Here is a 15,747-nt window from a genome sequence, read left to right on the forward strand (position 1 = left end):
TGTGGTCTATACCTACCGGCTCTGTGATGAAAAAGTCACAACGGCCCCTCTTTCACCTCAGAGTTTGACGAAGTTTGGTATGAGCTCCCCAAACCTTAAAACTTTCTACCCCGGTAGAATTGAGAGCATCCTGACTGTCTACATATTTGCCTCGCATGGGAATTGTAATTTCCTCAATCGCAGGTAGCTAAATGCAATGTTAGCATTCATGTTAAGTGCACTAGAATATAAAATCACGGATGTAAAGTTAATGGTTTATAAAGCACTGGCGAGGCCTCCTGGAGGACTGTGAGCGTCTCTGGGCCCTGTATCTAATCTGGCCAGATGTGCCTGCACTGGGAAGTGTTGAAAGGAAGTTCATGGGAATTATTCCGGGATTGTAACGCTTATCAAATCAGGAAAGTTTGATGGCTGTATCTCAGAAGAACATGGGGCGGTGGGGATGGGGGCTTCGATAAAATAGACGTGGAGAGCAGTTTGCGTGTGGTGGCAGAGTCTATGGCCAGTGTGTTAACATGGAATAGAGGGCCATCATTTTATAACCGAGATTTGGAGCAATTTATTTTACCTGAATGGGGTGTATCGATGGAATTTGTTGCCACAATCGGCTGTGAATGTTAAGGCAAGAAATTTATGGCAGAGATTGAGAGATTCCTTATTAGTCAGGTCATAAAGGGATACATGGAGACAGCAGGATATTGGGGCTGAGAGAGAAATAGATCGACCATGATGAAATGGCGGAGCAGACCCAATGGGCCAAGTAGCTTAATTCAGCCTCTCCATCCTATGATCGCATTTCACGTTCCTGTCTTGCTGTGTGTCAGCATCTCGGAGGATCTACAGTGGGCATGCAAACACGAAGAAAACATTTTTTTTTTTTATCTGCGGCATCCACGGTTCGGAATCTCCAGTTCCGGGAGTGTGGTTAGCTGTCACTTTCCCCTAAAGGCTCTTACTGCCAATTATTGCCTGTCAGTAGTTAAAGGGGCCGTGCTGTAGGGGATCCATTTCTGGTTCTACAGATTGTGATTTAATCTTCGGATTTCCTTACTGCCGGTTTGTTTATTTCAAGTCTGAGTCTGAGTGCATTCCAGACATACTCTACGCCTGTTCACCACCAGCCATAGCTCTCTCGTTTCAGAAAGTGTTGCAAATTCAGGAGTCTGAGAAAATTTGCCCTTTCATTGAAGACTAGGACATGTCTACAGATGAACGTTGGGAGCATGCTGACTTGTAGCATCGCCGCCTGGAGTGGAGGTTGCAAGGGGCAGGGTCACAGGAGGCTGCAGAGGGATGTAGATCACCCGGTGTCAAGGGCCCCACCTTCCCCAGCATCGAGGAGATCTTCATCAGTGAGGCCCCTCACCCCGGGACAAGGTCCCTGCTCAAAACTACCATCGGGAAAGAGGTACAGAAGCCTGAACACTCAGCGATTCAGAAACACCTTCTTCCCTTCCACTACCACATTTTTGACCTCCTGTGCACCAACATCGACATTTTAAGGTTTTTATTATCTTTGTTTTTTTGTAATTCACATTAATTTTACATCTTTTCGCTGTACCGATGCTGCGAAAGAACGCATTCCAGGCTGCATAAGTATCAGATAATAAAACAAATAGCGATTCCGTTGGAAGACATCCGATACGTGTGGAGAGGACACCCGGCAGGCTGGTCTTCACCAGTCAGGGCACTGAGTACAGGAGTCGGGAGATGACGTTGCAGTGCGACAACACGTCGGCAAGGCCGCTCTGCTTTATGGGAAATGCCATTGAACTGGATAGCGTGTACAGGAAGTTCTGCGGGGATATTGCCAGACCTCGAGGGACTGAGTTGTGGAGAGAGTGAGGGGAGTCTGGGACTTTATTCCCTGGAGCGTATTTGTAAATTTACAGAGTTCGATAAACAAAAGAGAGGCACAGACACAGGGAATAGGCATAGTCTTTTACCCAGGGTTGGGTTATCGAGGACCGGACAGCACAGGCTTGAGCTGAGAGTGGGTGGAAAGGAGAACGAGAGAGAGTGATAAGGGAGACGGATGGTTCACAGAGAACGGGGAGGGAAGTCAGAGAGAGGGGTAGAGAGGCAACAGAACGGGGGATAGAGTTGAAAGTTGTGGACAGAGCGAGCAGAGGAAGAGCGGGCTGAGAAAGGGCGAAGACATAAGAGGAGGTGAAGGGGTAGAGAGAAAGTTAGATGGAGCGGAAAGAAAATGGGAAGGAGGAAATGGCGAGAAAGAAGGTGATACACAGAGAGAGAGGTTTGTCGGTGTGTGGTGGGGAGAATATTGTTACGACAAGAGGAGGGGATGGAGTAGGAGGGAGAGGCAGAGAGGGTTTGGAGGAAAATTTGAAAGTATCCAGGAGTGAGAGTGAAGGAGAGAGAAGGAGGAGAAACTGGGGTTAGTCATTTGATTCATGTCGTCTCCACTGGCTGTTGACAGAGATCGTGGAACATTTCAGGAATCTCCGGGAGCAAAGGTGCCGCCTTCTCGCAGATGAAACGCCGATCATGTTTGCAAGGGTCTTTCCCTGCGTACGAGTCGCAGTCTTTGCAGTTGGACGTTCCAGAGGACTGCTTGTACAGGAGACCCCAGGCAACATTCCTGTCCAAGAGGGTTAAACAATTTAAACAGAGACAAAGCAGCTCCAGCAGAGAACCGGAGCCGAGACCGTCCACAAGCTAATCCCATAACATCGCTCTCTCCTAACAGCCTGAGTCAGTCCGCAGACTTATCTCACTTACCTACTCTCTCTCCACAGCCCCGTGACAGTACCCAGACAGATACCACGATCCCAATGTCTCCTGACAATCTTGTGTCAGTCCCCAAACTAATTGTTCTGACCCAATGATACCCTACAGCCACGTGTCTCCCCAAACGAATCCCACAGAACCGCTTCCTCACCACAGTCGTCTGTCAGTCCCCATACCAATCGAACAGGCCCACCCTCTCTTTTCAGATCTGTTTCAGTCCCCGAACAAACCCCACTGTCTCACTGTCCCACTGTCTCCCCACAGACTTCTGGCTGTCCCGAAACGAATTCCTCTGGTCGACACTCTTCCTTCGGTCCTGTGTCAGTCCCAGATTAATCGTGTTGCCCCTCCCTCGACCCAAAGCTTCCTGTCAGTCTTCGAACATATCCCACTACACCGGGGTCTCACCGTCGCCTCTGGTCCGCCTGCAGACTTATACCACAGGCACCCTCTCTCGCCATCCGTCCGTCAGTTCGCAAACTAATCCTATTAACCCACTCTGTGTCCACCGCCCTGTATCGGTCTCCAAACTACTCCAGCTGTCCTACTCTCGCCCCTCAGATCTTTGTCATTCATCAAACAAATCCCGCTGTTGCTCCTTCTCCTCACAGTCCGGCGACTATCTCCAAAATAATCCCACTTCACCGCGCTCTCGTCACCGACATGCGTCAGTACCGATAAAATCCCTGTCTGCTCAACACTCTGCACTGCCCCCTGGCGGTTTCCGAAATATTCCCACTGGACTGTCTTTCCCCGACAGACACATGTCGGCCTCAAAATGCTTCCATTGCAGCACACTCTCCCGACAACCACGTACAGTCTCATCACAAACTAATCCCATTCTCTCCCGTCACGACTAAGTCAACGCGAACTCTCACCCCACAGATCAGTCCATATCTCACCCGCCTTCGCATTTTCCAATCCAGTATGCGCGGCTTCGGGACACAAGTTTGTCGGATACAAATCTCTGGGAAATTAAATTTATTTGATTAATGCCAAGAATCGAAAGGTATCTACAAAGCTTCTCTCTGCTGATTACAACACGAATCTGTGATGGGACGGTGTGGAGGGAACTTCACTCTGTGTCTGACCCCGGGAGTGTGTGATGGGCGGTGTGGAGGGAGATTCACTCTGTGTCTGACCCCGAGAGTTAGTGATGGGACGGTGTGGAGGGAGATTCACTCTATATCTGAACCCGGGACTGTGTGATAGAACGGTGTCGAGGTAGCTTCACTCTGTGTCTGACCACGGGAGTGTGTGCTGGGACTGTGCAGAGGCAGATTCAGTCCGTGACTGACCCCGGAAGTGTATGATGCGACGGTGTGGAGGGATCTTAACTCTGTGTCTGACACAGGAGGTGTGTGATTGGACGGTTTGAGAGAGATTCGCTCTGTGTCTGACCCCGGGAGTGTGGGATGAGACGGTGTGAAGGGAGATTCACTCTGTGTCTGACCTCGGAAGTGTGTGATGGGACTGCGTGGAGTGATCTTAACTCTGTGTCTGACACAGGACGTGTGTGGTTGTACGGTTTGAGAGAGATTTGCTCTGTGTCTGACTCCGGGAGTGTGTTCTGGGACGGTGTGGAGGTAACTTCGCACTGTGTCTGACCCCGGGAGTGTGATATGGGACGGTGGGGAGGCAACTTCACTCTGTGCCTGACTCCGGGAGTGTGTGCAAGGAGTGTATTGTGGGTGTACACGCTCTGTCTGACCCCGGGGTTTTTTGATGATTCCTGTGTTACTGTGGGATATTCTCGTGGTTTGACACATACCGCTTCATCCCTTGAAATGATTTCCAGAAGCCTTGAATCACGGTTTGAGCATTCCCGCACCGCTGAGTAGAAAGATGTCCCAAAGGTGGACACATAATAACACCGGTCTTTGTTTGAGATCCAGTCCTTGGAACACGTTTGCTCTGGAAATCAGGAACAAAGACGAGTGAGAAACTGCGCGAATCTCCCTTCGCAAATTCCCATCACACACACCGGGGGTGACACACAGAGGGAATTTCCTTCCACGCGGTCTCATCACGTACACCTGAGATCAGGCACAGAGAGAATCTCCCCCCGCACAATCTCATCACACTTTACCAGGGTCAGACACACTGTGACGTCCATCCACACCATCCATCACACACTACCTGGGTCAGAAACAGAGTGAATTTCGTACCACACTCTCTAATCGCACACACCCGGGGAGAGACACAGAATGAAATTCGCTCCACAACATCCTATCACAGATTTATAGGGTCAGGCATGGAGTGAAGTTCCCTCAGCATCGTCCATCTCCGATCAGTCACAGATTGATCTACCTCTGCCCCCTCCACTGATACACTCATAGAGTCAGACACAAAGTGAAGCTTGCTCCACACCGTCCCATCACAGACTCGGGGTGTCAGACGCAAAGTGATGCTCCCTCCACACCGTGCCATCACAGACTCGCGGTGTCAGACGCAGAATGATGCTCCCTCCACACCGTCCCATCACAGACTCGCGGTGTCAGACACAGAATGATGCTCGCTCCACACCGTCCCATCACAGACCCCAGGGATCAAACACGGAGTGAAGCTCACTCCACAGCACCTCATCACACAGCCTCTGCGTCAGACCCAGAGTGAAGTTCCCTCCGCCCTCTGCCATCACACAGCAATGGGGTCAGACACAGAGAGATGATCACTCAGATGTGTGAAATCAGACACATTCACCGGAAGGCACAGTGTCCTACCTAGTCACTCACGGATTCAGACAGTGACTGACATTCTTATCCCCCCACACGCTCCCGGGGTCAGAAACATAGTGAAGCTCCCACCACACCCTCCTTTCCCAGCGCACACTTCCGTGGTCAGACGTGGAGAGATGCTTCACCTCTGCTGCTCGTCAGAAATTGGCAAAATTCATCCTTCGTCCATTTGAAAGTTCTGAGCTTCGTTTCGAAGACGGAGAGGTTGTTTTTGAGGACGGAAAGATTCCGGAGACAGTCGTAGTTGGTGAGATTCAGCTCATGGACTTGTTGTCGATATTGGGTCTGTGTCCTGTTCATCTCCGAATACTGTTCCCAAAGCAGCTGGTATTTTTTGTCGGAGGTGATCTGAGACTGACGAATCTGTGATACTGAGAGAGATGGTGAAGGATGTTTTGCGTTTATAGTGACAGGTGAGACAGCGTCACGGTGCTGGGCGGTTCTCGGTAATCGGTGTGTCAGTGTCACCTTGTGGTGCGATAAGATTCATATTGAGGAGCGTGTCGGTGTCACGGTGCGCTGCGATGCGGTGGACGTTGAGAAGCGTGCAGTTGTCACGGTGACGAGAGTTACGGTGAGAGGCGTGCTTTTGTTACGGTACAGATCTTTCCTGTGGACTGGTGAGAGGCCTGTCAGTGTCAGGAGAGAGCGGCGTGTTGATGACAAGGGGACGGGTGTGTTGGTGTCACAGTGAGGGGCAACTCTGCCACAGTGAGGTGCCTGTCTGTGTCAAGCTGACGGGCATATCAGTGTCCCGCGAGGTTTTGGTTGGCGTTACGATGGGGGTTCCGTCAGTATCACGATGATGACTGATTCTGTGACACAGTGAGAGATAGGTCACAGTTCCGGTGAGGGACGTGTCTTCGTCACTATGATAGGTGGTTCTGTATCTCCGTGAGAGGTGTGCCGAGTCACTGTGAGGTTTACCTGGATGTCATGGTGAGGGATTTGTCGGAATCACAGTGAGGGGTCTCTCGGTATAACGGTGAGTGGAGTGTCTGTGCCATCGTGTTTGGTGCGCTGGTGTCACAGATGAAGGTGTCGCCGCTAGGAGCGTAACAGTAACACAGCCAGGGGCATGTCGATGTTACAGTGAGGGGTACACTGCTGCCACGTCTGTGTAACTGTGAGGGTCGTGTCCGTGTCACGGTTAGGAGCACTTGTGTGTCGTGTACAAAGGTCTGTCGGTGCTATGGTGAGAGGGTGGTTAGTGCTATGGTGAATGGCGAGTCGGTGTGAGAATGAAACTTGATTGTGTAACAGTACAGGTCGTGTCATTGTCACGGTTCGGGGGATTGTCCGTGTCAGGTCGAGGGGCGTGTGTTATCACGGTGAGGTTTTACGCAAACTCTTCATTCCCCTCTGTTTGTTTATGTTCTGACTCCATACGGAGCCCGTTCGACTCACCAAATATCGAGAGCCCGGCAACTATCGCGATGAGAGCCAACGTAACTAGGCAGATTAGGCAGATCTTACGGTGTGATCTGTTTCCGTCGTTCTCTTCCGGCTCCTGTTGATGCGGACCTGTAGGGAGACCATTCAGCGTGCGTGTGAATGCAGCTGTGACCCTCAGAGGGACTCCCTAGCACCCACCGTCCACGATATCTCCTTTTCCCACGATGACGCCCTCCCTATCGCAATCTCATCTACTTTCTAGCCGTCTTCGCTGAGAGTCTCAAATCCTACACTTGGCAAATGCTGACTAATGTCTGACTGTCTTTGTTTCTCTTTCTTAGCTGATCTATGGAGTTTGAATCGTGGTGAACTGCATTTGGGCGTTTGACCAGGTTCCTCAGGGAAGGTTTATCCAGAAGATCATGATACAGGGGATCCACGGGAATTGGCTGTCTGGTTTCAGAGTTTATCATTTTTTCACAGTTGTGTTATTGTTTGCCAGCTTTGTTCTTGTTTACACGTGGGATACATGACGGACTTGTGCGGATGAACATGTTGTGGGCGGAACGGTATTGTTGAGATTAGCAAACACATTACAGTCCCAGCGAGCCGGGTTGAATTCCCGCTGCCGGCTGAAATGAGTTTGCGCCTTATCCCCGTGACTCAGCGGAATCTTCCGAGTGCCCCGGTTTGCTCCCACAGTCCAAAGACGTACCAGTAGGGACGTTGACAGGTAAATTGCCCCGACATTAGGCTAGGATTAATCTGGGGAATTGCCCGGCAGCGCGGCCTGAAGTGCTGGAAGACCCGATTCCACACCGTTTACTTAATACATATGTAAATCTTAGTACAATTTCAAAACACTGAATCTCAAGGTTGTATATGATGCATAGGACCGACTTCAAAGAAACTGGAGATGAGTGGGTTGGTAAAATGGCAGATGACATAAAGATTGGTTGTGTGGTGGATAGTGTGGAGGATCGGCGATACATTCAGTGGGTTTGGATCTGTTAAAGATCTGAGTCAATAATGGTAGATGAGTTTATCCCGGGTTAGTGTGAGGTTTTGCGCTCTGGAAATTCAGTTGTATAGGGACAGGACACCTGTAACGACAAGGCGCTTAACTGTGCATTCGAAAGAGATTTTGGCTTTATTACACAGGTCAATGGGGTGTAACAGAGTTGACTGCAGACGGGCCTTTTATATAAATCTTCTGGTGGGAGTTTCATTCACAAGATTGCGATGCATGGGATTCACGGTGAATGGGCCATTTGGATTCGAAGTTGACTTGCCCACCGAACAGAGTGGGCGGCGGTCGCAGGTTGGCCGCCCGTGACTGGTTGTGTTCCGCACGGATCGGTGCCGCCTGTGGCAAAGACTTGGACGGAAGCTTCGTGTTCAACACGGCTTTGTGCGTTTAGGACATGCTGCCTCGCAGATACCGTAAAGTATTTGCACACACAGAACACAGACTGACCAGCACAGCCCTTCGGCCCACAAAGTTGTCCCCGATACATGAATTCCTCATCAAATGGATAACCATCCTCATCTCTTTTGCCTACACAATCTCCATATCTCTCCGTTTCCTTCACATTCATCGGCTTACCTAAATATCTCGTTAAACTCTCTACTGTGCCTGTCTCTAACCCCAACCCAGGAAGAACAAATCCAGGCAAAACCCTCTGTGTCCAAACAACAGACTCTTTACACCTCGATTCAAACCTCACCCATTCACTTCGGTTGCATGCACTCTGGGATTTGATATTTCAGCCCCATGGGAGAAAAAAAAAAGATACGGTTTGTCCGTCTATCTCTTTTTCTCATAATCTAACAAAACTCTATCAGATCTCCTCTCGTCATCCTCAGAGCCGGTGAAGACAACTCAATTCTCTACATCCTCTCAGCACAGCTTGTGCCCTCTCATCTAGGCAGCATCCTGGTGAATCACTTCGGCAGCCTCTCCAAAGCTTCGGCTCCTTTCTGTAATGGGGCGACCAGCAATGAACAGAAGGCAAAGTGTGGGGATAAAGGGTGTGTTTCCTGGTTGGCTGCCGGTGACTTGTGGTGTTCCACAGTGTTCCGTGTTGTGAATTATTCCTTTTTATATGATGTCAAAGACTTGGATGATTGAATTTTTGCGCTGTGTGGAGACTGGTGGAGGAACGGTAGCTTTGAGGAAGGCAGGAGGCCGTAGAAGGACAGGAGTCACAGGTGGACAGGGCGGTGAAGAAGGTGTTTGGCACGCTCGCGTTCACCGGTCAGGACACTGAGTTCGGGAGTTGGGAGGTCACTTTGCAGTTGTACAAGATGCCGGCGAGGCCGGAGTCGGAGCTGGGTGTTTAGCTTTGTTGGCCGTGCTGTAGGAAAAATGTCAGTCAGCTGGAAAAAGTGCAGAGGGAAATTTACGAGGATGTTGCGGGGACTCCGGGGACCTAGTTAGGAGATGTCGTGTAGTTCTGAACTTTAATCCTTGGAGCGTAGGACTGACCTTACAGAGGGACATTCTTCCTTGGAGTGCACTGGTGACCTTACAGAGGTGTATAAAACCACGAGGGGCACAGACAGGGTGAATGTGCATATCAAGGAGAATCGCGGAAGAGAGTGCACACGCAGAAAGTGAGAGAGTAAAAAATAATTGGGTACCCTTGTGACAAAAGTTTGTAACCAATTGGCGGTCCGTATGTGGAACGAGATGCAAGAAATGTGGCTGAAGGAGAGAAATGTTAAGTACTTAAAAATACACACACTTCCGCATATGACATAATGACGTCATAATGGTGAACCCTGACCTGTTTGGGCATTGGTTGTCTGCTTGCGGGGTCCTGCGGCAATGGGAGGGGCCTCGTCCTCATCGATGACGGGCTCGTCTTTCGGACAGTTCACCTCTGCGTAGGTGGAACTCAGACCAGCTGGGGCGTCGAGCGAGGGAGGATGAGAGAGAAGGGAAGAGAAAGAGGAGTGAGGACAGCGACAACGAGCAGTTAGAGGCGAAGGGAGAGCAGGGAGAGAATGTTAAGTGAAGCGGAGAAAGGATGAAAGACAAAGAGAAAGAAGTTGAAGGAACGGGTGAAGACGGGGGAGAAAAAGGATGAGAGATGGATGGAAAAGAGGAGACAATGATGAACGATAGGGGCAATGGACGACGAATTGGGAGTGAGTGAATGGGGAGAGAGTATGGGTATGAGATACGGAGAGAGTGGCAGAGGGAAGAACGGAAGGGAGAGGGAGAGGGGCGAGAGAAAGTAAAGAGAGCGGAGGAAGATAGGAGACAGATGGAAGGAGAAAATTGGGAGTGCGAGGGGGTAAGAGGCAGAAGAAGAGAGAGAATCTGAGAGAGGGGAAGGGAGAGGAGGGAAAGCCTGAGCGAGAGGGAAAAAGGGGAAGGGATCATCAAAGAGATGATGTTGCGGAGCGGGATATAAGCGGAAAATGGGGCGAAGGGGAGAGAACAAGGAGAAAGTGAAGGAAGGAGAAACGGGGCAAATTGCAGAAGGTCAGAGAGAGTTTAGAGAAAGTGGACGAAGAAGGGAAATGGAGAGAGGGGTAGTGGGAGAAAGTGGTAGAAAAGATGGAGCGGTTTAGAAAAGAAGGGAGAGTGGAGGGAATGGGGTGTGAGGAGCAGGGGGCAAAGGAGAGGGGAGCAGGGAGGGGAAGTAAGGAGAGAGAGCAGGTATAGGAGAAGAGAAAGAGGGAGACAGGGTGATCAGAAGAGAGAGAAAGATGGTTAGAATTTTCGGAGAATCGTTCAAATTCTGCAACGCTGTCTCCTCTCCGCCTCCTCCATGCCCCCACCCGTCCTCAGCACCCCTCCAATGGTGTTCCAGACTTACCAACCCTTCCCACAGATGTCCCTCCTTTCCTCACCGACCGCTCCAACGGCGCTCCTTCTGCTCCGTGCCCGACACAGCTCCCCGTCCTCAACCTCTCTTTATCCTCACCGATGATTCACACGGCAATCCCTCCTCACCCAGTTCTATGGCACACCCACCACTCCACGCCCCCCAGAGCACCCCTCCTTTCCGACGCCTTCCACAGCACTGCCCCATTCCCGATCCCACAACGCTTCGTCGACACATCCCCTCGCAGACCGCACCGTCCCCACCAAACACAGCTCCATGTTGCCATGGTGCTGAATACCCACCGTACCTCACAAAGCGCACCCTCCACACCGACACTCCCACAGACCTCCGCCATCATGGCCAAAGCCACCGGTTCCCTCCTTCTTATTCTACAGCAGCTTATCATTAGGGTCAACTGTGCGCATGCGCTGAGATCTCTCGACAGGAGTGGACACGTTACCTAAACACAGTCAATTCAACAAAAATGATACTGACCTCCATCTCTCCGGACCCGAGGAGCGGAGAGGGCCGTGACGTTAAGTTCCACGTACGATACATCAGGTTCAGCTGGGAACACAACAGTAAGGGTGAGAATCAGGTTGAAGATCCCTCCGCACCGTCGCATGATACACTCCCGGGTTCAGACACAGAGTAAAACTCCCTCCACAACTTCACATGACACACTCCCGGGGTCAGACACAGACTGAAGCTCCCTCCACACTGTCCATAACACCCTCCTGGGGTAGGCACAGAGTAAAACTTCCTCCACGCAGTCCAATCACCTATTTCCTAGAGAGAAACACAGTGAATCTCTCTCCACACTGTCCCTTCACAGATTCCCGAGTCAGACACTGAGTAAATCTCCCTTCACAGCGACTCGTCATAAGCTCCTGGTGTCAGGCACCGAGTAAAGCGCCCTCAGCACTGACCGACCAACCGTCCTCCCCAGTGTCAGGCACAGTGTGTAGCTCCGTACACGCTGTCCCACCTCATATTTCCAGGGTGTCAGACACAGTGTTTAGCTCTCTCCCTCTCTCTGCACCACTCACTTCTCGAAGGAGATTGTGAGTCCGCTCCTGTGAAACGCATGTTCGCGTAGGTCTCGCTCTCATCCATCGTATTGAGTTCTTGATCTCCTGAAAGGGATAGGAGAGTGATTGAGTGTGTGTGGGATGAATGTGGTGGGGGGCAGGGTAGTGCGAAATAGAGGGAGAAGAGTGATATGGAGCGTGACTGGACACAGGACACAAACCCAACCCACTCTCTCTCTTCCTCGTCCTCTGTCTTTTCTGTCTTCCCTTCCTTATCGCACGGCAGTCTCTCTCTCTCTCTCTCTCTCTCTCTCTCTCTCTCTCTCTCTCTCTCTCTCTCTCTCTCTCTCTCTCTCTCTCTCTCTCTCTCTCTCTCTCTTTCTCTTTCTCCCTCCTTCCCCTTCTTTCTCCTATGTCCCATTCCTCATTTCTCTTGCATTCCCTCTCTGTCTCCTTCCACATCTCCCACCATATTTATCGCTTCCGACTTGTCGAAGGTGGGGAAGGCGTTGGGTGTTTTTTTTGGCTCGGGACAGCCATCCCTCTCTCACATTCTGCAGTGCAATTCCCCACCTCACCCCCTCGTTCACTCCGTCTCGCTACTTCCTGTTTGTGTCCCTTCTGTCCACACCCTCCTTCGCTTCCCCTTTCCCTCCCCCACACCGTTCCTCTTTCCCCCTGCACTACTCGTCCCTCCGTGCCCCTCCCCACACCTGTCTCTCACACTCCCACCCTCACCCCCACCCGCTCCTTTTCTCCCTCTCACCATTCCACCCTTCCCCACCACCTCCCTACCTCCAGCTGTTCCTGAAGTCTTGAATTGTGTGTCTGCTTCTAAGATTCCGTGTCTGTGTGTCTGAGAGCCGTTGCGAAGCAGAGGAAAGAGGAAGGAAGCGGAGGCGTGGAGTGGGCGGGGACCGGGTGGTGAGATTGCACATAGGAGAGGAATCACATGGTAGTTTTATCCACACAGAACTGTTGAGAGCCTCAGAACCGAGAGACCGGTATCCGATATAAAGGGAGTAAACCCCTATCGTACTCAGAAATCCCGGTGAACACAGAGAGGGTGAATTGGAGAGGAGGGGCTTGGGTTGGACCCAGAGATCTGGAGGTCTGCTGGGGATGGAGTGGTCTACGTAAACAGGGAGTAGTTTGGGGATGAGGGAGATCGGTACAGTCGAGTAAGGAGGTGAAGGATTTAATAGAGGTTTAGGGAAAGGAGGGGGTGATGGAGACGGGGGAGTACTCCGAGGTAGAAAGGGGTAGTCGGTGACAGAGAGTCGGTGTAAGGGATTATGGAGGGGCCGGATACTCCAGCGCTGTCAGGAGCTCATGCAGCTGGTCAGTGGTGAGGGGTGAGAGATTTTCTGCGATCTCTGTTTCGGGGCATAGGGCCAGAACGCCCTTGAGGTGGGTGAACGCTCACCAGGTGTCAGGCCCCGATGATGTACCTGGAGTGAGCCCTGCAGACCTGTGTCGACAAACAGACTGGATTGCCCCAGGCTCTTCCTCAATCTCTCACTTCTGCCTTGGAAGGATCCCATCCGCTTCAAAAGGGCGACGATCATACCAGTGTTCAGGGAAGGTGGGCTAAGCTGCTTCTGCGACCATCGAGTGTAAAATAACGCGTTAGTGTTTATTGGCTGGAACATAGTAATCCACAGCACATTACAGGCCATTCGGCCCACAACGTTGTGCCGTCCAAGTAACCTTCCCCAGAAGCTGCCAAGAATTTCCCTATCACATAGCCCTCTATTTTACTGAGCTCCATGGACCTATCCAAGAGTCTCTAAAAGACCCGTTTGTATCAGCCTCCACCACCGTCGCTGTCAGTGCGTTCCCCGCACTCACCACTCCCTGTGTGAAATCCTTACCCCCGACATCTCCTGTGTACCTACTTCCAAGCACCTTAAAACTGTGAGTTCCCGTGTTAGCCATTTCAGCCCTGGGGATAAAAGCTTCTGCCTATCCACAAGATCAACGCCTCTCATCATCTGATACACCTCCATCAGGTCACAGCTCATCCTCCGTAGCTCCGAGGAGAAAAGGCCGCGTTACCAGAACCTATTCTCGTAAACCATGTTCCCCAAATCAGGCAACGGCCTTGTAAATATCCTCTGCACCCTCTCTATAGTATTCACATATTTCTTGTAGTGAGGTGACCAGAAATGAACACACTATTCCAAGTGCGGTCTGACCAAGTTTTTCTATAGTTTTAACATTACCTCCCACGGTTGATGAAGGCCAATACATCGTAAGCCTTTTTGACACGGACCCAACGATCTCTATAATACTCCACACTGCCAAGAGTCTCGCCAATAATATTAAGTCCTGTCTTCATATTTGACCTGCCGAAATGAACCACTTCACACTGATATGGTTGAACTCCTCTCGCCAGTTGTCAGCCCAGTTCTGCATCCTATCCATATCGCGCAGTAATCTCTGACAGCCCTCCACACTATCCACAACACCCGCAACTTTTGTGACATTGACAAAGAGACTAAGCCACCTTCCAGCTTTCACAACGAGCAGGAGTCCCAGAACAGATCCCTCTGTTATACAGCAGGTCACTGGCCTCCATGCAGAAGGACATCGACCCTCTGCAATGTGTCTGTCTCCACAATAGTTCTACTACTGTTGTCATCTCAGTTGCTCTCCTCTGGGCCCCGGACCATCTGGAAAATAGCAGAACTTACGTCAGGCTGCGGTTACCTGGCAACAGCTCAGCGTTCAGCACAATTATTTCCTCAGTTCGAATCAACAAGCTGCAGATCCTGGGCTGTGCGAGGGCAAGAATAGTCGGATCAGGCAGATGAATGCGTAGCTGAGAGTCTGGTGCAGGGGGCAGGGCTTCAGATTCTTGGAACATTGGGATCTCTTCTGGGGGAAGTATGACCTGCTCAAAATGGCCAGGTTACCCCCAAACCCGAAGGGGACAAATATCCTGGCGGGAAAGTTTAATAGAGCTGTTAGGGAGAGTTTAAACCAATTTGGCAAAGGGGTGGAAACCGGAATGACAGAGCGGAGGGAAGGGAAAACAGAGATAAATCTAATATAATGAGCAGTAAAGATTTCAGGAAAGACAGGCAGGTGATGGGGCAAATTTGTAGCCATTGGGTGTCATGGTCCGGATCGGGGTGCCTTTAAATTTACCTTGTTTATGATACGATCTGGACGGTTGATTCCCTGTTTTCCCGTGTCCGTCGACTTTGATATTTAGAGGCAATTAACGCACGGCTGAACCGGTAGTTTATAATCTCCTGCTTTCACCCGTTCGGCGCGGGTGTGTCTGCAAAGTCACGGCGGCCAATGTCACCAGGCAGGAACAAGCCGAATCTCTGCCGAAGCGAGTGCCGGAAATTCGCCTCTCCTCACCGGAGCAACCCTGTCCAGTTACCTCGCCATAGCGAGCCTACAAAGTTTCCTCGCTGAGGTGGGTCCGTCAGTTAACCTGCCGGAGGGAATCAAGAAACGCTGTCCAGTACCCGGGACTAGTCGAGAGCTCGCCACTACCCGGAGGCTCCAAGTCATGTCCTGTCTCCGGCGGCATGCAAGCACCTAGTAAAGTCCTGCGTACGGCGGCATGCAAGCACCCAGTCAAGTCCTAGTCCTGGCGGCATTCAAGCACCAAGTCGAGTCCTGTTCCTGGCGGCATGCAAGCACCAACTCAAGTCCTAGTCCTGGCGGCGTTCAAGCACCAAGTCGAGTCCTGACCCTGGCGGCTTCCCAGTTCTAAGTCAGGTCCTGGCCCTGGTGGTCTGTGATTCCTGTCCTAACCCCCCTGTCTGAATCCCTTCTCTGCCCCTCTCGCCTCTAGCCCTTGTCTGCAGCCCCCGCCTGCACTCCGGTGTAGTACCATCGCTGCAGCTAGATAGGTACTGTCTGGTGTTCATTCGTGTTGGTCTTGTCTTGTCTTGTCCCCGCCTCGGTGGGGTAAGTCAGGCCGACTTGCCGTTGCCCCGCGGGCAGTCATGTCTTGTCTTGTCCTGCCTC

The 15,747-nt window shown here is 51.3% G+C and overlaps 1 protein-coding gene across 2 annotated transcripts; it reads right to left on the minus strand.

The window, feature by feature from the left end:
* Positions 1–1,498: 1,498 nt before the first annotated feature.
* Positions 1,499–12,617, minus strand: LOC140207801 (uncharacterized). 2 transcript variants are annotated; one of them, XM_072276365.1, is made up of 9 exons: positions 12,550–12,617; positions 11,773–11,859; positions 11,219–11,290; positions 9,674–9,793; positions 6,897–7,013; positions 5,615–5,860; positions 4,523–4,665; positions 3,654–3,718; positions 1,499–2,602 (listed from the first exon to the last, which is right to left on the minus strand). In XM_072276365.1, the coding sequence occupies exons 2-9, from the start codon at positions 11,837–11,839 to the stop codon at positions 2,413–2,415; spliced, it is 1,020 nt and encodes a 339-aa protein (XP_072132466.1). In that variant the 5' UTR covers positions 11,840–11,859; positions 12,550–12,617; the 3' UTR covers positions 1,499–2,412. The 2 variants fall into 2 exon arrangements, with proteins under 2 accessions (XP_072132466.1, XP_072132467.1); XM_072276366.1 differs by having other exon boundaries at positions 2,517–2,602; positions 3,630–3,718.
* Between the last annotated feature and the right edge of the window lie 3,130 nt (positions 12,618–15,747).

Source organism: Mobula birostris, chromosome 13, assembly GCF_030028105.1.
Source record: "Mobula birostris isolate sMobBir1 chromosome 13, sMobBir1.hap1, whole genome shotgun sequence".
NCBI lineage: Eukaryota > Metazoa > Chordata > Chondrichthyes > Myliobatiformes > Myliobatidae > Mobula > Mobula birostris.

What these genes read in the sequence shown, in the direction of transcription:
- LOC140207801 (XM_072276365.1), bottom strand. Translation starts at nt 11,839, where the DNA reads ATGGATGAGAGCGAGACCTACGCGAACATGCGTTTCACAGGAGCGGAC. An exon ending in GACAACCAATGCCCAAACAG is followed by an intron (nt 7,014 to 9,673) that starts GTCAGGGTTCAC and finishes GTCTCCCTACAG; the next exon opens with GTCCGCATCAACAGGAGCCG. An exon ending in ATTTCTGACGAGCAGCAGAG is followed by an intron (nt 4,666 to 5,614) that starts GTGAAGCATCTC and finishes CCTGATTTCCAG; the next exon opens with AGCAAACGTGTTCCAAGGAC.